The 24024-nt window shown below is 39.6% G+C and overlaps 2 protein-coding genes across 2 annotated transcripts; both read left to right on the top strand.

Moving 5' to 3' along the window:
• Positions 1 to 387: 387 nt before the first annotated feature.
• Positions 388 to 4259, top strand: crybb1l3 (crystallin, beta B1, like 3). Its single transcript, XM_051399101.1, has 6 exons — positions 388 to 490; positions 1694 to 1767; positions 1881 to 1999; positions 2081 to 2213; positions 2915 to 3057; positions 3254 to 4259. The coding sequence occupies exons 2-6, from the start codon at positions 1702 to 1704 to the stop codon at positions 3420 to 3422; spliced, it is 630 nt and encodes a 209-aa protein (XP_051255061.1). The 5' UTR covers positions 388 to 490; positions 1694 to 1701; the 3' UTR covers positions 3423 to 4259.
• Positions 4260 to 5142: 883 nt separating this feature from the next.
• Positions 5143 to 23963, top strand: unc119a (unc-119 homolog a (C. elegans)). The gene is made up of 5 exons (XM_051398202.1): positions 5143 to 5493; positions 20093 to 20206; positions 21193 to 21286; positions 22274 to 22446; positions 22858 to 23963. The coding sequence occupies exons 1-5, from the start codon at positions 5370 to 5372 to the stop codon at positions 22968 to 22970; spliced, it is 618 nt and encodes a 205-aa protein (XP_051254162.1). The 5' UTR covers positions 5143 to 5369; the 3' UTR covers positions 22971 to 23963.
• The last annotated feature ends 61 nt before the right edge of the window (positions 23964 to 24024 follow it).

Here is a 24024-nt window from a genome sequence, read left to right on the forward strand (position 1 = left end):
ATGGAGGTGAAAGACAAAGACAATGACAGTAGGGAAGGATAAAAAATGAACAAGAATTTTGAAAGAAAGTGAGAGACAGAGTGTGAGAGAAGTGGCTGCAAAAGTAACTGTGTGTGTGTGTGTGTGTGTGTGTGTGTGTGTGTGTGTGTGTGTGTGTGTGTGTGTGTGTGTGTGTGTGTGTGTGTGTGTGTGTTTGTGTGTGTGTAGAGGGGCGGGCAAACTTTCTGCTGATGGCAGTGACTGTCCCCGGTGCCCCACAATGGTGCTGGACAACAAAACAGGCAGCCGAGTCAGCACGACTTGTCCGCAGATAAGCAGCGTGACCTCTGACCCTGCACCATGATCTAAACAGCTCACAGCCAATCAGAAGTCAGAATCCGGCCTGTATAGACTCAGGCTGGTTGTGAATGTATATATATATCCCCACTCACAAGGCCTGCGTCCATCACTTTCTCCAAAGGTCGGTCCGTTTCAACCTGCAAGTGTAACTGTAAGTTTCCACTCTAAGGTCTTCTAACTCTTTAAGAGCTGCTAGAATCACTGGATATGAAGCGGGATATTATGGTTTTACTTTCTACTCACACTTTGGACTGAAAGAACCAAGCAAGGATTTTATCCTCTCTTAATTTTGGACTGAGTAGATGGAATATTGACATAAAATGCAGCAGGGTATGATTTTATGTTTTAGGGCCGCTCTCATGTTCAGTCTTGGGGTAACATGGATGAGAAAGATAAGGGACTGTGGCTAAAACTTTATCCTTAAAAAAATGGATAATGGCAGGTTTGGACAGATGTGTGGCTGGTTAATGAGTATTCTTGCTCTCATGGAAAGGCCAAAAAGATCACGGGATGTGCTACCACTTTGAGGTAGAATCAGATCAAATTGCGTACAAATGGTTGCTTGGATGGATTTCAGCAAGCAAAACATAAAGAGTTGATCAGTTATAGTCCACTTTTACTGGAAAGACAGAATTATGTTCTTAATTTTGCTATTCAAATATAAAATTAGGCTGAAAAAGGCAAGAAAAGACATTCAGCCTTGAGGTTAATGTTGGGTCCATTATAGAAGAAAAGAAATAAAGATGTTAGACTGTTTTCGCATTATGTTTTAACCTTGAGGAGCACATTCACACCCATTGAAAATCTTGTTTTTGCTGCGTGATTTCGTCGTGTACTTCAGGGTGTGCCGGTACAGCGTGATATCATTGTTGGGTGTGGTTACAGAGCACACTTTAGGCACTACCACACCCATCAGTGATTCTGGTTATGGTCAGAAACAGACTTTCCACCAGAGAGGGCAGTGAAATGCTGCTTTTCAGCCTGGTATTAACTCATTAAAGCCACCATCAGGCTGCACCCTCAGACTGTTCTTGAGGGGCATACATTAAGTGCAATTTGACTGTAGGCTCCTCACAAAATAAAGGCACATCTAGAAAAAAATTCCTTTTTAAAGAGATAAACATCTTCATATTGATCTTCAATGCATTTAGATATCTAAGCATGCCTCAGTTCGGGGCATTTGCAGAGGGCCTTTTGTTATCGTGATACAGTCCTGAATGTTAGATGAATGAATGAATGAATGTTGGCTTGGTTTGCCATTTCACACACCACTCTATTGGGGTACACGCTGTATCATAACCCCACAGTGATCTCTGAAAATGGCTGACTGACTTTGTGTTTCTTCTCTCTCTAGATCTGATCATGTCTCACTCAGGTGCTCAGGGCAGTATTGGCAGCCACTCTGCCATGGGGATGCACAATCACAAGGTATTCCTACTGTTCTTCTTTAATCTACCAATCCTAAAAACTACAAAACCTCATTGTGCATTGAAAATATTTGACATCCGACATAAATGCATTTGGCCTGTTTTACCTTTCAGATATACCTCTATGAATATGAGAACTTCCAAGGCCGTAGGATGGACCTGTTTGGAGAGTGCCGTAACCTGTGTGAGAAGGGTTTCGACAGAATCGGCTCCATCAGGGTGGAGTGTGGACCGTAAGTCACCACGCCTGCCATCTAAATACGTGTTACAGCAATGTGTATCTGAGTAAAACATCTATCTGTCTATCTGTCCAGCTGGGTGGGTTACGAGCAGCAGAACATGACTGGTGAGATGTTCATGCTGGAGAAGGGAGAGTATCCCCGCTGGGACACCTGGTCCAACAGCTACAGGTGTGATCGCTTCATGTCGGTCAGACCCGTCCGAATGGTAAGTTGGGGTCGGACTGCAAGGGCTTTTTGAGCCGCATTTCCTGTCTATTGTGGCTGCGAGTGCTAATTTTTATCACAGTTGTCTAGCCTCTCTCATCCATCTTCTATTGGCACAAGGGGGAAGTGCTTTTTATTGTTGCAGTTCAATCCATTGGCAGTATTTTTGGATTAAAGCTTTTATTAGCCGACTATGCCACTATGTTTCAGTTTGATGATATTCAGACAAAGAAAATCCAGACAACTGCAAGTACTCAGTGTTCTCCCCCAGAGGTTTGGTCTTAGTTTCTAAAACCACATTTCTATTCAAACCCATAATCAGTATAATACAATTCACGTAACCATAGTGATCCTGACTGGAAAATCTCATTGGTTAAATTTTGGGACAGCGAGTAAACCTGGAGCTGCACCAACCACATTTACAAATATCGAATCAATTGAATATCAATATTCATTATGTATGAGGTGGTAAACACCAACTCACTTGAAAGTAATGTTTGCACATTCGTTGATCTATACTTTGCACATTCTGCCCTCTTAGTTTTAAACACTGAACAGCTTTTCAGTTTAAAAACAGATATATTTTTATTGTAAACTTATATTTTATTTATGACTTTTGCAGGACTTTTTTCCTTTTTATTCTCTCTTACTGTCTCTGTTAGCAATAAACCTGATTTGGATTCTGATCCTTGTATCTTATAGGATCCCCAAGACCACAAGATTTGCCTATATGAGTGCCCAAACTTTGAGGGTCGTAAGATGGAGGTTTGTGATGAGGATATTCCAAGCCTGTGGTCTTACGGCTTCCAGGACCGTGTTGCCAGCCTTCAGGTCACCGGTGGAACGTAAGTCATTTCTAGTCATCCTCTAATTAGCTAGTAGTTTCACTTGTGTAATTGTACAGGTATTACAAGATTACTAGTGTATTTATAGATGTATAAATTCCCTCCTTACAGAAGTGAGAATGTCAAAACTAAACAGACACAAAGCTTTTAACTCATTCTCTGGTTCACATGTGTTTCTCTCTACTTCCCCACACAGCTGGGTGGGCTACCAGTACCCTGGCTACCGTGGCTACCAGTACGTGTTTGAAATGGGCCCTTACAAGCACTGGAACGACTGGGGAGCCCACCACTCCCAGATCCAGTCCATCCGCAGGGTGAGAGACATGCAGACACACCGCAGGGGCTGCTTTGAGATGACCGCATAGAGAGGAGTCCAGCAGACTGTGGGCTAACCGGAGGGAATACCATGGGGTTAAGGTTGCCATGCTGCTAAACATCCCTTGGAAATTCTTCAACAGCCACTTAGCCGCACAAGCTAACGGCTTTTGAATATTGTTACTGCTTTTACTGGTAGGATTTGGGAGTATGTGGCATCGTGAATGATCCTAATGAGAAGTCCTGATTGTCACCGACTTCCAGAGCAACTGTATCACCTGTAAAAACGGTAGCAATGCTCTCTGTCTACAGACCTCATAGAAAGATGATATGATTTATCATATTCATGAAAGCGAGATTATAGGGGATTAGCAGATTAAAGTTGATAGTTTGTGTTTATTAGTTTGTTTCAATGCTATTACACCCCTTTTATTTTATTTTTAATTACTCGCCTATGTGTTTCAAGCTGAAATGATGCCAATAAGCCTGTTCACCAAAGCGCTCTTCCTCTCCTGGGATCCACAGATTTTAGTGAGTAAAGGGATAAACAATCACATCACTCACACAATACTACCATGGACAGCTCTCAGCTCTGCACATGCCCTGCAGTAAGTTTGCCAAGCAGAGGGAGGCACTATCTCCTCATCACGGCTCCAAAAGCCTCCCTTCAGTGACTGGAGGAGGCTACTGGCCAGTCTGTGATTAAAGAGAAAGGGGACTATGCAGGGTTGTGTTTTGCAGATGTGAATATCTTTTGGCTGTCCCTGTTTCAGCTCATTGATGGGGCTGTCCAGAAGATTAGCTTTTTACACTTTCTCAGGGATGCTGGCATCTGGAAAGCAAATTTCCAAAGAAAACAATGAAATAAAGATATTACAAAGCTCAAATGTAGTCTCATTTCCACCTTTGTTTTGCTTGCTTTTGATACCATGATCATGATCATAATGGTCTTGAGTGATTGAGTGATGATACTGAGTGCTACAACTGGACATTTGTCACTAATCCTACTTTTATATCAACAATGGGTCAAAGGAACATGTGTAACGTGAAAGGGGTTACTGGTATCAATGAACCCAAAGAGAATTATTTACCTGACTTGAACATATTGGAGCATAAAGCAGCTAAGGAGACAATTCCTGCAGGAGTTGGTAGACCCAAACAGAGCTATAAGGAGAGTACATATTGGACTTCATTAGGAGGTCAGAAATACGACTCCAAATGAATGCTCCTGTTGTTCAGTGTCTGCTGAGTGGGGAACTGTTTGAAAGCATTATAGGGTGATAATGTATCTATATAGGTTCCTTTAAAATACTATACTTTATATGTTGGGTACCATGGCACAGAGCCAAACCTCAAGAATATATTTTATATTTTGGGTTTATGTGTTGGGAAGCTAAAATGCACTGTATGAACCTACAATCTATATTTCTAAAGGAGAAGAATCAGTCGACATAACCAGCTTCCTGATGATTAAGCGTCCCGAGCAGCTTACCTGAGCTAAAAATCATTTCAAGAGGTCATTTCTGACACCTGTGAACCCGCACTGAGGGAAGGCGCTCATCTTTGAGGTGAGTTAACGAGTACTGAGTAATCAGTTACTGTCCCCGAGTAAAGCCCAGCCATGCACGCTCTGGTGTATGAGCAGATGACGAGGCGCGCAGACAGACTGTCAGCCACGCACCACTGGTCGGTTTAAAGCCACAGGATTTGGATTAAATAGCTTGTGAGAGAGCCGATGAGCCTTGTGCGCGGGAGGGAGGGAGGGAGGGAGCTAAGGGACTGATTTTTATCTTTGACCGGATCGAGAAGGGGAGGAGGCACGGAGAATGAGTTATTCTTGTAGCAGCACAGAGCCTGTTTGCTGTGCGGTGTATTAGCCAGCGCGCAACTAAAGGCTGCGACGCAAGTAAATCGGCTCCTGCGGCGACGACGCCGAGAGCATCAGAAAGCCTCAGTTCCTGTCAGGTTGCGCACCGAACAGCCCTCTTCTGCTGGACATGAAAGTGCAGCAAGGCTGCAACTCATCAGACATGGGGATCCCGGTTACAACTGAAGAAGAATTGCGCAGAAATACCGTAATAACGCCCGAGGATGTGCTTGGGCTACAGAAGATCACCAAGAGTAAGTAACCTGCGACTGTAATTGACACAGTTAGAGGAGATTAGTGCAACCCATCTGCTGTTGCTTCCTTGTTCATTGTGTCTTTCTGTATGTAATGTTACATATTCCCTGTTTTTATTGACTGTCTCGCCAAACACATAGCTGGATACCATGGACAGCGACACAGTGTGACAGGACCTCAGAGAGTCTATAGCTTTAAATAAGACTTTTAACCAGTGTGCATTACAGTCAGTGAGCACTTTATAGGTTCAATATCTTACCCAAGGACAGTTACTGGTATTTATTGCTGTATGAGGCAAGCAGCCTGTTGAGTCCCCCCTTTGTAACTAATAATACTAATGTGTGTGTTTGCATTTTTGTAGGTGTTGTGTCTGAGTGTGTAGGCACTGAAAGAGATAGCAGTTGACTGTATATACTTCCTGGTGTGCTTCTCAAATCCTGCTGAAGAAAATTTGGCTCTTACTACATCCTCACCTCAAGACACCTGTTGCTCTGAGGTAACAGGTGGCCAGAGATGTGATCCGCTGATTATAGCTGGACACAGAAAGTAGTCAGCTGCTGGAACAAATACATGAGAAGAATACTATCAGCCTGTTGTTTGACATAATATGGAAACTGTTTCCATACTATGTCATGGAAACAGGACAGGGCAGGTTGTTAAAGGCTACAGAGACTGGAAGTAAACTAGTAGGCCTGGTTTCAAGCCCCTGAGCTGGGTCTATGGAAATTAATTTAACTGACTTTGAACTGTGCAAATCTATCTCATAATATCATACGCTGTCACCTGGATTGCACATTTTCATTGATAAAATTAATCTTTTTTCTAACCAAGATATAGCTGTTGTGATTGAGGGTGAGATTGGGACTGAAGCATGGGTCTAACTACAGTCTGGGTAGTGCATATTAAAATCTACTCTGGAGCTACTACAGATGCCTTAGATAGCATGAATCTGACTTAGTCTGACTTAAATATTAGTTTAACCAAGTCTTTTCTCAATTACTAGCTTCTCTTTCTCTAACTTTCAGCCTCATCTCAAGGTCTTTGTCAGCAAATGTGAGCAAACTATTACTAATGATTGTGAGAGGGGATCAAAAGCTCTGAAAAGCTCCCATAAATTAAGATTATTGTCCGTGTAATGTTTTTTTTTTTGTTTGGTAAGTCTAATGACATTCACTCCTTATTTATCAACCAAATTTGTAAGTGCAATGAAGAAAATCCACAGTAGATTTGCATTTTTATTGTTGCTATTAGTAATCCAAACGCCACCAACGACAACAACAGGATCGAAACCTGCTTTCACTTAAATTGATTAATTGTTCATTTTAATGAACTGACAACACAAAACACAAGAAGCTGTCATTGTCATTTTTATTCATTCATCATTCATCCACAAAAAAAAACTCACAAAACATCATTTTCTGCTCTTATCCCCTCTCAGACCATCACATCTGTTTTCATTTGGAAAAGCAATACTAGGGCTCCGTCAGTGCAATTATACCTAAATCACTCATGATAGTGCGGTAATCTCCGCTCTCCATTGACATCTAAGTAATCTGGATTATGTCAGGAGATCTGAAACGCAGCCTTCTGCAATGACGCGATACACCTCAGGTAATTAATGACCCTGGAGCAGAAGTGTAAGTTAGCTTGTTTACATTGTGGATATCAGATTAGAAATGTAGCCATTCATTTACACAGCTGCAAAATATTATTATTATTATTATTATCAGCAATGACATTTCAGTTAATTTGCACCCTAGCTGGATGATATTTGAGTTTATACAAATGAGCTGATGTTGATTCTCCTTTCCTTATTTCCTGTTGAGTGGTGAGAGTGCACAAATTTCTCCCCAAGGCCCAATCATTTTAAACGACAGACCATACAAAAGACCTATACCGCAGAGATAAGCATAGTGTGCCGGGCAATTCGGGCAATCATCTTCTGCTGCAAGAGAAAGGAAATCGCAGTTGGAAAAGAGGGAAGCAGAAAATGCCCCACCGTACAGTGCAAATGGTTTTTCTAGTTGTGCTTTTGGGAGGTAAATGCCACCATTTTGGGGCAGCCCAGCTCCAGTCTGTCTAGGTGGTTCAATGCTGATAAGCGAGGCACAGCGCCTCATTGTCACACAGGCAGAGAGGAGAAGAAATATAATCCAGACAGTGGAGAAGAGCTGTTACGATATAAAGCACGGCAAATTATCAGTTTACTGTTTCCATGATGGATGATTTATGATAAACAGATAAACAGAAATACTGCTATTACTGAATAAATGTTTTTTGTTTTTAATTCACGTTTTGTAACCTAAATTAATAACTACTAAGGGACAACAAAAGGCTTATAATCAATATATATTTTTGAAGAAACTTTCACTGTTTAATTCCCATATTGTTTTATCATGTTGTGCATTTCTGGATTTGTATTTGTTTTTACCTTTATTTAACCAGATGACTCAATTGAGCACCAATTTTCTGTGTTGAAATTGTCATTTACTACTCTGTTATTAACTATCCATGTACCCACTTTCCTGTCATCCACCATGTCTATTTCTGTTTCCATGTAAGTGCAGTGGATTCAGAGCAACAGAGTGGATTTCCTGTTGTTACAATGTGAAAATGGAGCCTCTTACAGAAAATGAGCTTCAGACTTTCAATCTAACTGAAATAGTTTTTAAATGTAAAACATCAATTTAAATTATACACTCCTCAGTTGGGTCAAAGCTAACTCAGAGCTCCAGATCCCTGGCCCAACTCCATGTTAGCAGGGATTCAGCCCTAGGTTGAAACAACAGAGGGGGCTGAGTTGGTGGTGGCGCGTTGTTCGAGGTACCGGTGTGACAATGAAATACAGTCCCGAAGGTCCAGTTGGAGTAACAGATTAGTGTGTTTAAAGGCATATCAGACAGTAAAAGACTTTGTGCTTCCCCAACACTGAACTAAAATGACCTTTGGAAGATAATCTGCCTAAGACGCATATTAACTTCGTATAAACTTCAATGCTCATTTTAGCACGGAACAAGGACTTTGAATTTTGTCCCCAATCACTCCCATTGGTAGTACATTAGAGAGGAATCTCTTAATGTCCAGTATGGAACAATTACAGCAAGCAATACCTCTTTCACTGTCCTTATGGGCACCTGACTGCGCAGATGGAGGGGTAGAGAAGACGATAACTGTCTTTTAATGGTATATAATTAGTGTGCAGAGCTTCCGGATCTGTGAAGTGAAGCAAACGTCAAAATGTCTTAAACCTGCATTCTGTCTAATGGCCAGTAGGGGGCAGCTCCATGGGCTCGATAGAACTGAGCCTTATGGGTAACAATGACCCAACTTCTCACTTGATTTATTAGCTCAGTAAACAGTTTCCTAATAAGTTTATGGTCTCAGTCACTAGTTTGAAGTCTTCTGGTGGCTGAAAATGACCAACATGGCAACGGCTATAATGTCAAACTCGATGGGTGACATAGGACAAAGGTTCACACTTGATATGTCCTAACTGGCTACACAAAGGTTGGCCGAAAGGTCTGCCGTCATGGGATAATGGTGCTTTGATTGTCAAAGGCTTGAATGGTTTTGCACTCAGTTGTACACTTGAAAAGTGAAGAAAAGTAGTAAAGTAAAAAAAGGGGGCTTGAGTGAGAGAAGTTTGAATCCTGCGTCTGACTTTGTGAAGTGGACGTGCTCGTTGGATTGTCAGCTTCAACGGTTACAGGAATTGATGGACCACATGTTGAACATGAAGATGCTGCTCAACCATCTGACAAGGACTTACTAAATCTAGGACTAAAATCATACTGGTGCTTTTAAAATGAATGTCTATTAATATCAAATGCACCATCTTAACAATTATTTATGTTCCATTCTATATCTGATCTTAAGCAGCTGTTTATATTTTCTTCTTAATAATAAATAATAAAGCAACAAACAAGAATCGATACAGACAATTAAAAGAAAGATACCTTAAAAAACTAAAAACAGAGAAGTTGGTATTACAACGTAATGGGATGTAGGAGTTCTACCACACAAGATCCTCTGTTGGCATTTTTGACTCAAAGGATCCACATTGGTGTGTAATTTTGCCTCATCCAGATGATTTACTCAGAACTGTCCGGCTCCTTTTACACTAATGGGTGATCAATTATTTGGCCTTAATAAGTCTGGAACAGAGAGCAGTGCTTTATCTACGTCGGGCGGGATTTCCACTCTGTGATGTCTGCCAACACAATGGATACAGCTTTAATTAAAATTGATTGGTGCTGCCAGTTCTTAATCTCCCATGCACAGCTGTCACAAGGTTACTCTTTCAGAGTGATTTGACATGGAAAGAGACGGCTTGTTGCATCCACATCAGTAATCAACACAATCTAAGGCTTGTGCGTGGTGTTGCACTCTCAATCAGGCACTAGTTTCCAGACTCAGCATCATATTGACTCAGTATTACAAATTTGAACATGCTGAATGTGCATTAGTGACAATTTTACTGTCTAATGGTTCAAAATCAAAGTTTGTTTGGGTCATTGATCAATACAAATAACTCAGTGATTTAAGCTACAGTGATATTTCTGGAAGCTCCTTGAGATGATGTTGAAAGCATCCAAACTTCAAACCTAATTTCTCACCTTGTTTTGAATTGAAACTGACAAAACCAGAGGAGTTGACCTCTGTTCTTTCAGGTTTTAGTACTACATCATATTGGCTCACACCAACATGCAAAGAAGCCCAGAAGACCTTCTTAAGTATAAGAGGTGAATAATCTTGAAGGTGCTGGAGGACAGATGTCAAACACTCGGCTTGTGGTCTTTTTTTACTGCTCTTCTTAATGCTCTTCCCTCTATAGAGATACGGCTCTCAGAGTGGCATTTTCTCCGCAGTAAGATGCTCCCTTTCTGCTACTACGTGCCAGATCATAGATGATATAACACTTACATGGCCCAAGTGGATTTTCAATTACTTGCACGTGATAACTATAGTATGTCAGCCAACAGGCTTTCCATAAGATGATTATGATCCAAGCTGAATATGGTTGCAATGTCTTAACCAGAGGTTCCCAATCTTTTTGGCTTGTGACCCCTTAAAACAAAGCAGTGGCAACTTCTGAACCAACTTTACTGGTTCCATACATCTGTGAATTATGACCACATCAACTAAAGAGTGATTCGTTTCTTCCTGTTTTATTTTTAAGAATATTTAGAGGCAGACAAAAGAGGTAATCCAGTTATCGATTACAAACCAGCAATAAGTAATACATGTTTTTACTGCTTTCTGTTAATACTCTTCCATCCCCTCAGATTCCTCTGATGACCCCCAGATTGTGCTGATCTAAACCAATGTTCACAAACGTACATTTACCACAACTTCTTGGACATTGTGTGGGAAAAAGAAATAAGCACCACACACTCCTATATCATATTCTATTCGTGTATGACTGCGGTAGTTTAGCTGAGACAGTGAATGCCCCACCTTATCCTGATAGGATGAAGTTTCTGAAAGATCTAAATCAGATTAAACAGGGATGATCCTGAACAGAACGCAGCCAGCTTCATTCTCTATTTTTGCTGTTTTCCTGTAGAGCTGGTAGCCCTTACTTATCGTGCTATTCTTATAACTTATCGTTACGTGTATTAATCCTACAGGGAAAATTATATACCCAGTGTTATTACACAAGGGAACTTTAGGTCTCATGAATAAGATTTATAGACATCAATTTAAATAGAATGAAATCACTAGTTGTGTTATTCCAGCACTGAAAAAAGTTCTTTTGGGCTTAATTATAGCGAGTGAAATGCTGTTGTTGCTTCCAATAACCTGTTGTGCAAACGGGCCTCAAGTGGGACTCACTTGGACAGGCAAAAATAGCTTGAATCACACATTCAAATTGGTTTGCATGCTGTTTTTGTATGTAACGTCTAGGAAAAAATATAAAATATATATATTACACTACTTGTGTATTCCAATTGTATTTTAGTGAAGATGCAGCATTGGTTGAAGAACCTGTATTTCTTTCAGAATCAGTCTTTCTGCAAACTCTACTGTTGGTGATAAGTTAAACGCATAAATACTTTGTTAAACTCAATCACAGATTTTCTGTTGTCTGAAGCTTTAATTTGAATCATGCGCTTCTTTCTCAGAACTTTCCGGGTAAAAACTGTCACTGTCCGCAAGGCTTTTTCTCTTTTTAGATCTTTCCCATAGAGAGGAGGGAGGAAGACAGACAAATCATTAATGTGCCTCCAGGTTCCTTTCACAGCCTGACCCTAAATGACACTGTGAGTGGTCACAGTGTGTGTGTGTGTGTGTGTGTGTGTGTGTGTGTGTGTGTGTGTGTGTGTGTGTGTGTGTGTGTGTAAGACAGAGGTTACATCCTCTTTTAATGAAGTGGTGTCATGTGGTTCACCTGAAGAACAGACAGTTCTTAGTGAGCTACTGATACATTCAAGCATGCTACGCTGCACAGTATGTTTTTCCAAGCTGTACCTATATGGCCTCGAATGTTTTTGAGCCCAAATCTTCTTCAGCTGTGAAAACTTTATGGTCTTTTTTTTATTTTGCAGTTTTTCCATCGTGTTATTATATATAACACGATTTTCCAATAACAAACCTCCTTCTTTGAAAAGACATTTGTTGAAATATGCTATTTGTGTTCTTGCTGAGAGTTATAGTAACGCTAGATGAGGAGATTGATACCACTATTTATGTCAGAATGGTGAACGTGAAGCTACAGTCAGCATGCAGCCGGTTAATTAGCTTAGCATAAAGACTGGAAACAGCTACTTCTGAAGCTCACTAATTATTTAATAAACAAGACAGAACATTAGTTAGTGAGCTTTACGAACGGGACACACTGCCTGCTTCTAGTTGTGCATAATGGCTACCTCATTGAGCTGCTGCGGTTTGCATGCATACGACGGCCGACAGTGTGAATGAAGGTATTCTGTCTGTGACATATTCTACATAGACATTGATACTGTAATGGGTGTAAAATGGGAGAAAAATAGCCGACACGGAATATATCTAGATGATGCTCCGCATGTGAGGTTCTGGTTTGTTACCTTTTCTACCTTTTTCCAGTTTTAATGCTAAGGAAATTCACTGGCTGTAGCTTCATATTCACCACATAGATATGAGCGCTGCATCAATCTTCTCATCTAACACCTTATGCCTTGGTTAATAATAATTTGATAATTAATGATCAGCGAGCCATTGAAGGGCTGATGGGTGGATTTTGTTACCTTCAGGAGTCAGTCCAGCTCTGAAGCTCCCTGGGTAAGAATGATGTTGAACCATGAAGTCATTGACAGAAAGACCCATATACTTCCCTCACCTTTTATGCAATAGTTTGACATTTTGGAAAATGTGTTTATTTATCTTGCCAAGAGTTAGATGAGAAGATGTAATCTCTCATGTCAAGTTATAGCCAGGTAGCTTGGCTTACCACAAAGACTCAAAACAGAGAGAAACAACTAGCAAAATGTCAAACTGTGTCTGTCTTTGTGGCTTTGTGGGTCACTGTCATTCTCACCCAGGGAGCTTAGATTACAAAATCTGTCCTCATAAAACCCTCTCACAGAAGAATGTTTTTGTTTTTTCCCACCCGGTGATGCAGGCCGGAGAAAGATAAGAGGGAAGAATCTCATCTGCATTCAGCTGCTCAGAATGCAACCTCTGCATGAACCTCAACATTTGCCAGTTTGCCTACAGGTGCTGTTAACCGAGAGACATGAAACAGCCTGCCATACACAGGTGCACTGTATATCATGGTGTGAACATCAAAGTGTAATGATAATGTCATTAGCTGCCTTTGGCCAAGGATTATTTTAACGTCAAGACAAGTAAACATGTCTGCATTGTTCTGCTTCATGTTTTGGGATTAATTCAACACACAGTATCCTAATTGATCGGAGACCACAGAGTCAAATGGAAAGAATGAGGCATGTGAAGTCAATCCCTGTGGCTGAAAGTCTGTAATTCCGGGCTAATCTTGGGGATTAAGGAGCTATAAGTGGCAGCTTGCTTGCTCTTTATGAATGCCACTTTGGTGTCAGACAGACTCTGTGTATCTGAACACAGGAACACAGCATGACTCAAGACTTGGTGCTAATTTTACTCTCTTTCGAGGGGCTGCTGCCAAACCGATCTTTTCAGGCCTGTGTTCGCTTTGTATAAATGATTATGTTTAACAAGAATCTGCAGTTGGTCTCTGGGTCTGTGACTAATGAGTGTTGGCATAGATGAGATTGAAAGTTAGAAACCACACAGCAAAATCCTTTGTAAAGATCAGTAAAAATAAAATAAAATAACACTTTAGATGCAGGAAATCATAATAAGATGTATAGAGGATAAGCAGGATTATACATTTCTCCTCCAAATAAGTGTAGAAAGACCACTGTGTAATTATGTTAGATCACCTGTGCTGGGAGTTAATGACATGTTTCCCTGTTGACACACAACCATCTTAATATTCTGCGTCAAATCTGCAGATCCTGATTCCTCCTGTGCCTCAAGATTGTGAAATCAGGCAAAAGAAGGTACTCTATAGGAGGAGGCCCCAGGTAAACGAGGAACATTGCATTTGCATACCACTGATGCCTAACCTGAGATACTATCCTTTGATTTGCTGCTGCACCTTGTTGTTGCGTAGCAGCCAGGTGGATCAGGGGAAGGAAAAAGACAGGCTAATCGAGCTGGCACACTATCAGAAGGAGCGTTGCTAGGTGACAGTGTTGAAGGAAGTGAAGTGGAGCACTTCGCGTGTGTGTGTGTGTGTGTGTGTGTGTGTGTGTGTGTGTGTGTGTGTGTGTAGGTGAAAGAAAGAACTGAGATATGAACATGTATATTATGGTGTTTTTGGCATATTGTACTGGAACATTTTACCCTCATAATCTCAAGACAAGGTGATCTGTGCAGTTTGGAGACCTACTAACTGATTTTAGTCTTATAAGTTTTATTGTAATAATGATTGTAATTTTAATTGTTTAGTTAGATGATGATGTGTTTGCATGGATGCACAGTTATAGCTGGCATAATTTCTTTCCACCCATATTTTCCTTAGAATAACATTCACTCAGGTAATGTCCTTTAATAAAGCTTCTTGAAGTACTTTGTGTTTTAATAAATAGTCTGACATTTTGGAATATATGCTTATTCACTTTCTCACCAATATTTACATGATCTGATAGACACCTCTCGTCTGTTTGATAATGATTTTGATTATATGCATTTGCAGCCAGCAGCTAGATGAATGAGCCTGGCTCTGTCCAAAGTAGGGCTGTCCCTGACTGAAGAGTTTCCTAGTCAACTAGTAGTCATTAGATAAAACCAATAGTGACTAGTAGTTGAATGATATTAATTTAATTTATTTAAATATATATATATTGAATATATTGTCTTCATCCCCAGAGTCAAAGTCCTTTTCAGAGCCGTCTATAAATCAGCTGGCCTCCGTTGGTCCGCCATGCTCCAGTTGTGTCCTACTGGGTCCCACGCTCATACATTAGTAACTCCCCCTGTCCTTCAACCTCACAGTCCGGGTACAGACAGCTAACAGGACTGCTAACAAGCTAGCGGCAGCAGCTAGTGCAGTTAGCATATGCAACAATATACCAGAGAAAATCTCCGTGCTGCAACAATCTCCTGATTCTTTCGTCCCAGTGACAAGCTGCAGCTCCCAAATGGAGTTGACAATGTCTTTGTTTTTTAATCAAATGGCATTGATTAAGAATCTTCTCATCGATCGACGCTTAAATCGACTATAAGGGGACAGCCCTAATCCATAGGTAACAAAATCTGCCAACCAGAATCTCTAAAGTTCACTAATTAACACGTCATATATTGTTTGCTTAATCTACAAAAAACTAAGAGTAGAAATGGCAAGTTGTGGTTTAACAGGGGATTATGTGTAAGAATATTTCATGACCAGCCTATGCTAAGCTAACTGACTGCTGGCTGTAGCCCTATATTTAAAGGATAATCTTCTCATGTAACTCTTCATATTTGCAGACATGCTTCCTCAGTTTCTTCATGTGTTTGTTTTTGTGTAAAAGGGAGGTGTTAATGCGCTAATGCTGGTTATTACAAGGTCCAGGTTCATCATAAAAAAGACTGCAGCCTGTAAAAGAGGCTATGTTTATCATAAACAGTGATGCGCTTTCCTTTTCCTCAGCATCCTCTGTCTGCACGTTTCTCCCTCTCCATCTCACACAAACTGAAAATGACTCTCATCATTCAGTGTGTGTTCTCCCTACAGCTCACACCTCATTTTGTTGTCACTAAACAGTAATCATCTGAAAAGGGCAGATTTTTATTACTACTCCTGCAAATCTCTAAAGGACCGTACAGTCAGGCTTCATCAGTCAAGCTGCTCCATGTGCAGAGGCTATGAAATGAAAGTGTGTGTTCTGTTTTCTGGAGTTGGTAACGAGCTCCTGGTTTCCTGAGACTGTAGCAGTGACATGGTTATGTGTGAATACTTGCACGGACTTCAATGGCTCTGCTATCAGATGAAATGCTCCATCTGTCTTTCAGCAGGTTTGGCAAGTAGCCATTGCTGATTCGCAAAATACATCTTATCGGTCATCTGCCCACAAAGAGAGCTGCTCAGAGACAAATACACAAGATGCATTCGGAGTAATCTGCCAGCAGATTTTCAATTAAGTGCCATTTTTGTCAGAAATTATAAATTCAGCAGATGACACATATTTTACCCTCTAGAAACTGTCTTTTTATGGCACACGTCCGTACTGGACTTTGCATTGAGGGAAAATGTTTTTATCAGATACTATTGATATAATGTGGCTCTAGTTTGGGGATGAACATTGGGGCCTTCAGAAGGTATTTAAACAAACTAAAGATAATAAAATAATTAGTAATGCAGTTGTGATGCATTATGGTGCAAATAAAACTGACAAATATGTTCAGAAAATCAGTGATTTAAAGTGTTTAAGATGAGAAACAGACCATTTTGATTTCTATGGTAATTGAAAGCAACAGAATCATACAGATTTGATTTATTCTTTATGAATTAACCTTTTATTAATCACATTATAATATAGATATTGAAAGATTTCCCTTCACTTTAATGGAGTTGGTGGTGTTTATTTTCAGTACAGCATGATAACAAGGCTCAGTTCACAGTGCCGGCAGTATTACACAGGGGCAAACATCCATATAACATATTACATAAATCCTCCACTCTGAAAATCATGTTGAGGCCGCAATTACAGCTAGTTTGGTTTAACTTCAGAATACTGAGTGTTCGCGTAATCACTTGGCCTAAGAAGAGACCAAGTCTACATTACATCATTCATGTACCGTCATATTAGAGATGAGCAGTAAAAGTAAAAAGTATTATTAGGTATAAATAATGTTATGGATGCAAGTGGTGAGCAAACAGCTTAATTGAAGTGTTGCAGTGTTAATCTCTGTGAACTGAAGATAGTTTTGTACAGTATTATATAACAGAATTTAATCAAGTTTCATGATTTAGTCAACATGGTTTGAATTAATCTCAAACTAATTCTGCAATGATTGCTGTCAGGTCACATAGAACTATGCAAGTACTCTATAAATAGTGTGTGGAAGTGTTTCTTTGCTGTTGCTTTATAAGAAACACAGTCCCAGACTAACAGTAGGCTTATAATAATATTCTCAGAGCAGATAAGCTCCTCACATAAAATAAACTGGCACTAGAGGGCACTGCATCAAACAGCAGCTCTCTAACCCTCTTACTGTAGTTTGGAAGAAAATAAAAAGAGACTTTTTTAGCCAGAGCAGCTTTACATGGAAATGTATGACCAGTCTTGTGATGTTCACCATGGAAACGCCTCACTCAGCGTCTGCAGTAACAGTGAACAGAGATGAGCCCACTGTGTTTTGCTGCTGCAAGTGTACTCACACATTAAAATACATGTATACATGCAATCTCTGTACACATGCATGCATATACATAATGCTAATTAAAACATCCCTCCCATTAGCATTTATAAAGGCTCTGCAGTTATTATTGATTGTCCATTAGCTCTTCCACACACGCGACATGTGGTTGTTAATTGTTAATAACTGCCGCGATTGAATTAATCTAGATATCATTGTTCGGGGCCTCGTGTTGTTTAATGTGGCTATCTTTGGTGTCAGACTTTTCTTAATCAAAGTTAATACAGTATTATTATTATTTTTATATCAGTGACCATCATAAGACATCAAACTTATGATTACACAAGTCAAAAAGATGACATAATGCCCTTTACTTAGATATAAAAGGTTGCAGAAAGAGTTTGAATTTTGCATTTCCATTTTAGTTGTCGTTAGTTTAGTTGTCGACTCGTGCTTGTGACAGTGAAGCAGCCTGACCCATTCACTTCAGTATACCACCAATTATAATTATTCAGTGGCATTTTATCTGTCTAGGACCACCAACTTGAGTCACAATGTAAGAAGAAAGGAATTAGATCTTCTGTCATCCTTACTGTTGTTTTGATTTCATATTTTCAGCTTTAGTTAATTAGTGTAATCACATGAAATTGTGTTAAAAAACATACAGCCGGCGGTATTAAACAGCAAGCTCTAAATAGTTTCACAAGAGGGACACTTTCAGACAAGGTGTCAGGTGTAGTGTACTGTAGGTTATGAAAAGGTCTATAAATATCTTCAAGCAGGTGGCTAAAGCCTGTGTGGCCCATCTGCTCTCTAACCCTTGGAAAACAGGATGCAGCAGTGTGAGTTTGTGTATGTGCAGACACATGTGTATGAGTACATATATGTTTTATTATTTGTCTTGTTATTCATAGATACCTCCTTACGGTCTTTTAAAAAGTGCTGCATGAAGACCCTTCAACCCTTATGCAACGTATACTGCCAATAATAACTGCCCTTACCATAACCCTAATGAGATAGTAGGTGTGTGTGTGTGTGTGTGTGTGTGTGTGTGTGTGTGTGTGTGTGTGTGTGTGTGTGTGTGTGTGTGTGTGTGTGTGTTTCCCAACCAGTCAGTCCATGTGATGATAAAACACAATAAGCCTCTTAGGTCTAATCCTGCTCCATTGGGAGGGGAGTGTCTCACACATGCTTACACACACACACACACACACACACACACACACACACACACACACACAATGAGTGCCAGCATGGCCAAATCTGTCACCCTGCTCAGGGTACTTGGGTTTCTGTCTTCCAGTGGGTTTATGTTGACAATCCTGCTGTTCAATGGACACAAAACCCTGAAAATTATTAATGACTGAGAATTCAAAAAAATACATGTGAAAGCACTTCTAGTCAGCAAACTATAGTACTGGGATGTCTTTCGTTAAATATTCGTGGAATATAAAACTATATATTAATTCCAACCACTCTAAACCAAATACAGAACAAGAATATCCAAGGAACTAACAAAAAAACAAACTACACTATACATTAAAAACAAGTGGTAAAAACATAAAATCAAACATTAAAATGTAATAAATTAAAAGAAAATAAACATAAATAAAACCAGCTTTCTCACAGGGATGTGATCAAAGTCAAATGTGTCAATATCATGTGTCATATTCATTTTCAAATGAAAAACGTAAAAATAAATAAATAAAACTTGTTCTGTTACTATTGTGATCAGAAACTGAGGCCATTCTGTAAATAGTTTTCCAATAAATATAGAAACTTCTGATCTGTTTTTACTTTCAGGCTTAAATTAACGACATCTGGTAAATTGGTTCAACAGATACAGATACAGATCATGATGTATTTGCTCACCACCATAAAACAAATAATGTGCAGTACAAATAAAGTACATAAAAGCATCATTCTGAAAATGTGAAATGAAAATGTCTCTTGCACTGTTGTTTTGTTATGTGTAAAAAATACTTTAAAGAAGAAGGCGAGAGAATAATTCAGATCCAGAGTCAGCAGGCTGGCCAGCCAATGAGTGAATGGATGTTGGTTTATGAGGTGCTTTGTATGTAGAAGGACACTAGCTGACTTAATCTCTCTCATAGGAGGAAGGACAACAGAGAGAGACACTTTACACTGAATCACATACAGTCCATAAACACAGTGATAATGTGAACAATTATATTTGGAAGAACAAGGTCTTCTCCGTAGCTCATTCCTGTTGAATGTTTTCATTACATTGAGTATCTAAGGATAGAAGGTTTTGTATGTTGAACAGATTATGAAGCAAATGTGTTTTGGCCTTCATAAAGAAAACTGACTTTACTTTGCTTTTGAAATGTAAATTACAAAGATATAATTCACACACACATAAAAAGGATTTTATTTTGATTATTTTCACTTTACATAATGCAGTGCCTCTTGATATAGATTGGCTCCACAACATAAAACGGCAGTATTTCTTCAGCTTTCATCCACTGACAGTTTGTGACCTGAAGCTCTCTGAGCTGTGAGGTTACAGTGAGCATCCAGAAGCTTGAACGAATGGAAATGAGATCAGTTCAGACATGCAAAAAACAACAGACATTACTTTATCTAACTTATTTATTCATTTACAGCTTGCTGCCTGACATGAAATGTTTGCCTAATTCACAGTGATTTAATGACTGTTTGTAGTATTGTATGAGAACATATCTTAAAATTAATTTTCTCTCTTTTTTTCAGATTATCTTTGTTCTCCAGAAGAAAATGTCCACATGATTGACTTCACCAGGTTTAAGATTCGTGACATGGAAACAGGGACAGTCCTGTTTGAGATCACCAAACCTCCAACACCAGGTCAGCTCCAAACCCTTTTATCTCTCTAGTGCCCTTTAAAGCAGTGGTTTCCAAACCAACGGCCCCCAACTAAGGAACATATTATATGGATACTTTACATTATATTCACTATATTCACTAAATAAACAGTCGAGAACAACTGATGAACTGTATAATGAACCAAAATAATGAGCACAATAACTGCAGGAAGTTTATGTCAAACAAGCAACTTGAGTGAATTTTGAGCAGATTATTTCCTATGAATATTGAATCAGAGATGGAACTTTTTATACAATTGAATAATAATATAAACTTTAAGTAACAATTTAATTCTTCACAGAAATTAAGGAAATGCTGAGATATACTGTAGATACTCTTTAAAAGGTCTTTTTAATTTTTTTTTTTATTATTTTATTTTATTTTATTTTATTTTATCTTATTTTATTTTATTACCAGGGACAATGCACATTAATCAAAATTGCATTTCACATTACACTTCAATGTAAATGTGCCCGTTTCCCTGGGCAGGTTATAACAAATTAGTGCCCATAATCATCACTACAGTGCTTCAACAAGTACTACAAAACAATACAATATATTACAATATAATACATAAATACATTATAAAAGTGACAGAGATTTATAAAAACAGTTAGGCAGTGCCAGAGCTGAGGTGGTCAGATTACTCATGACTGCAAGTTTGTCTGAAGCCATGTCTTTAGTTTATGTTTAAAAGTAATTAGTGTACTCTCTTAGTACAGTAGGTAGATTATTTCATTAATGGGCGCTCTAACTGAGCACCCCTTAAGATCAGTATGGCCTCACAACCGCCCTGTGAAGGCTTGGCAATCCCTAATGGGGGTCAGGACCTCCAGGTTGGAAACCAGTGTTTTAAAAGGTATTTAAGTTATTAAATGTTATTGTAGAATATTTTTTTGTCTCCATGATCCTGCATAGTATAGACAATATGGACTGAGGACATTTTCTTTTAAATGTCTCTTCTCTAGCGGGAGACAAAAAGCACTGTGACCCCAACGCCGGCCGTTTTGTCCGATACCAGTTCACCCCAGCCTTCCTGCAGTTGCGGCAGGTTGGAGCCACGTAAGTTAACCTTTAGTGTGTATTTGTTAGATCCAAATGAAAAATGAAGACTGGGAAGCAGAGAGAGACATGTGAAAAAGCTGAATGATGCAGCAACATCCGGTCAACCCTGCCGCACTGACAGAAGACACATACCGGATGTAGGAGGTGTGTGGGCGTCAGTGTGGGACGACAGGCTGACGATGATAAGTGCCAACTCACAGAGCAGCCCAGCCCACCTGCTGAGTCAGGCACTAAATAGCTGTCAGTGCTCCTGAGTGGTGTTCATCATCATCAGACTCCTACTCTGATTTCAATCCAACCCGACAACTGACTCATGCATATAAAATATTGTGTTTTTTATGTTTATTTTTACAACATTCACCCAACCACCAGAAAATAGACATTAGTGAGATTACTATTAAAATAAATGATGTTTTGGCTTTACCCTTAAGGTTTACATCGGGACAAGTGTTTTAGTCACTAATGGTGATATACTAATGCACTTACTGTAGTTGTGTGCACTTACAGTTCTTCTGTTCAATGACACATTATTGTGGACATTGCATTTAGATGTGCAAAAATGTCTGAGCATAGCGGGCAGAGTGACACTTTGCACTGAAAGTCAGTCAATTAAGAGAACCTGGGGTCTTAGTACCATTTTGCATCTTAACAATACAGTACAATAAGTGTTTTCTTGTGGCCACCATTAAGTTTCAGTTCCCTTCCAGGGGATGAAGTTTGGGCACCCCTGATTTAAATAATCTAGATCTACCTGTTTGACCGGCTGGTTGGTCACTGGACCCAGATGGACTTTGTTGTAATGATGTTTCTGTGTTCTCATGTGTGTTATTTTGGTAAGTACAATGTTACAGCCGTTAGAAGTGATGGCCAAATTAGGTCCAAGTTGAAATTAACTGGAATTAACCTTTAAAGTTTAGCTGACCTGTGAGCAGCCTTCATTTGCCTTTAGGTTGGTAAATTATATTTCCCCCCGTCTCTCTGCAGAGTGGAGTTCACAGTGGGAGACACACCCATCAACAACTTCCGCATGATTGAGAGACACTACTTCCGCGATCAGCTGCTCAAGAGCTTTGATTTCGAGTTCGGCTTCTGCATGCCCAGCAGCAAGAACACATGCGAGCACATCTATGAGTTCCCCGCACTGTCTGAAGAAATCAGTGAGTGTCACAATACACACCCCAAGAGACAAATACACCCACACACAGACTCTCTAACAGGAATTAAAGGTTCAGTGTGTAACATTTGGGAGGATCTATTGGCAGAAATTGGATACAATATGGATAGATCTGTTTTCATTAGTGTAAAATCATCTGTTAATAAGAATTTTTCGTAACAAACACTTAGAATGAGTCACTTTAGGAGGTCTTCTCAGGCCGCCATTTTGAACTGCAATGTTTCTACCAAAGAAAGGGCTTTTTACATTCTTAAGTTTCTCCTACATGCTTTTGAAGGCTGAGATGTATTCAAATGGTGGCATTCGGCAACTTCACTGCTAGATGTTGCTGAATCGTGAACACTGGTGTAAAGATACAAAATCCTGAGTGTTGTGTGTCTTTTTTCTCTCGCAGTGCAGGAGATGATCCTGCACCCGTATGAGACGCAGTCTGACAGCTTCTACTTTGTGGACAACAAGCTGGTGATGCACAACAAGGCAGACTATTCCTACAGTGGAGGGCCATAGGAAGACCTGCCACCACCCTTTCACTCCTCCCTATTCTAGACATTTTCCACGATCCATGTACCACTTCAGGACCAGAAACAGATGAACTGATGGACAATTCGCTGGCATTAAACTCTTAAACTCACTCCTGTTAACTCCATGAATTTCCATTCAGGTATTTAGCTGCCAGACCAATAGATTTCTCTCTCTGCAGGAACATCGAATTCTGTCAGATTTATCATCAGTTTGCATCTGTGTGTGTGTGTGTGTGTGTGTGTGTGTGTGTGTGTGTGTGTGTGTGTGTGTGTGTGTGTGTGTGTGTGAGCGAGTGTGTGGGGAGCAAACACATGAAGTGTCTGTACATACTGTTGATCTCAGTCTGTATATGTGGGTTCCACTTGATCATCAGGAAAACACTGATCAATTTACATTTTGTGTGTGTGAGTGTTTTGATAGCTAATAATATGAAGAGAGAAAGGAGACAGTGAGTGCTGTTTGTCTTCACTAAACCAGACGAGGCAGAAAACACACCATGAGACGAAGAGAGAAATGACGTTACTCTAAAGAAGTTAAAAAAAAATTTAATCCATTCAGATGTACATTTATATAGTTTGTATAGGAATGACATTACATTTTCACTCCTGAAGTTTCTTAAATTTCTAGTAGCACACATCCGAATGAATTCTCCCATGATCTTGGTCTGTCATCGTTCATTTGAGTGACGAACAGAAATGTGTACTTTGTCAATGTGAATGTGTCATTTGTTGTATGTTTTCATGTTCATAGTACTACTATTTCAGGAGTATTTTTTAAATAAATAGCCATTTTAAATTGTCAGAAATCCTACATTAGCCAAAAGTCAGATACCAATTTTGATATCCAGTACGTGCTCTGTAGTACTGAACACTGTGTATACTTAATTATGATAAATGTTTTAAGTATAAAATGAAAAAGTATGTAAAGTTTTGACAGCGGAAATTCCATCACTGCAATAAATATGGGATTTTTTCGAAATCGTGATATCCATTGGGGGTTTTTTCTTTTCACAAAACATGGAGCATTACACTGAACAGAG

The sequence above is a fragment of the Dicentrarchus labrax genome, unplaced genomic scaffold (assembly GCF_905237075.1).
Source record: "Dicentrarchus labrax unplaced genomic scaffold, dlabrax2021, whole genome shotgun sequence".
NCBI classification, from domain to species: domain Eukaryota; kingdom Metazoa; phylum Chordata; class Actinopteri; family Moronidae; genus Dicentrarchus; species Dicentrarchus labrax.

Coding starts and splice junctions, on each gene's coding strand:
- crybb1l3 (XM_051399101.1), top strand. CDS start 1,702: ATGTCTCACTCAGGTGCTCAGGGCAGTATTGGCAGCCACTCTGCCATG. Junction 1,768..1,880: donor TGGGGATGCACAATCACAAG/GTATTCCTACTG, acceptor TTTACCTTTCAG/ATATACCTCTATGAATATGA. Junction 2,214..2,914: donor CGGTCAGACCCGTCCGAATG/GTAAGTTGGGGT, acceptor TGTATCTTATAG/GATCCCCAAGACCACAAGAT.
- unc119a (XM_051398202.1), top strand. CDS start 5,370: ATGAAAGTGCAGCAAGGCTGCAACTCATCAGACATGGGGATCCCGGTT. Junction 5,494..20,092: donor GCTACAGAAGATCACCAAGA/GTAAGTAACCTG, acceptor TCTTTTTTTCAG/ATTATCTTTGTTCTCCAGAA. Junction 22,447..22,857: donor CGCACTGTCTGAAGAAATCA/GTGAGTGTCACA, acceptor TTTCTCTCGCAG/TGCAGGAGATGATCCTGCAC.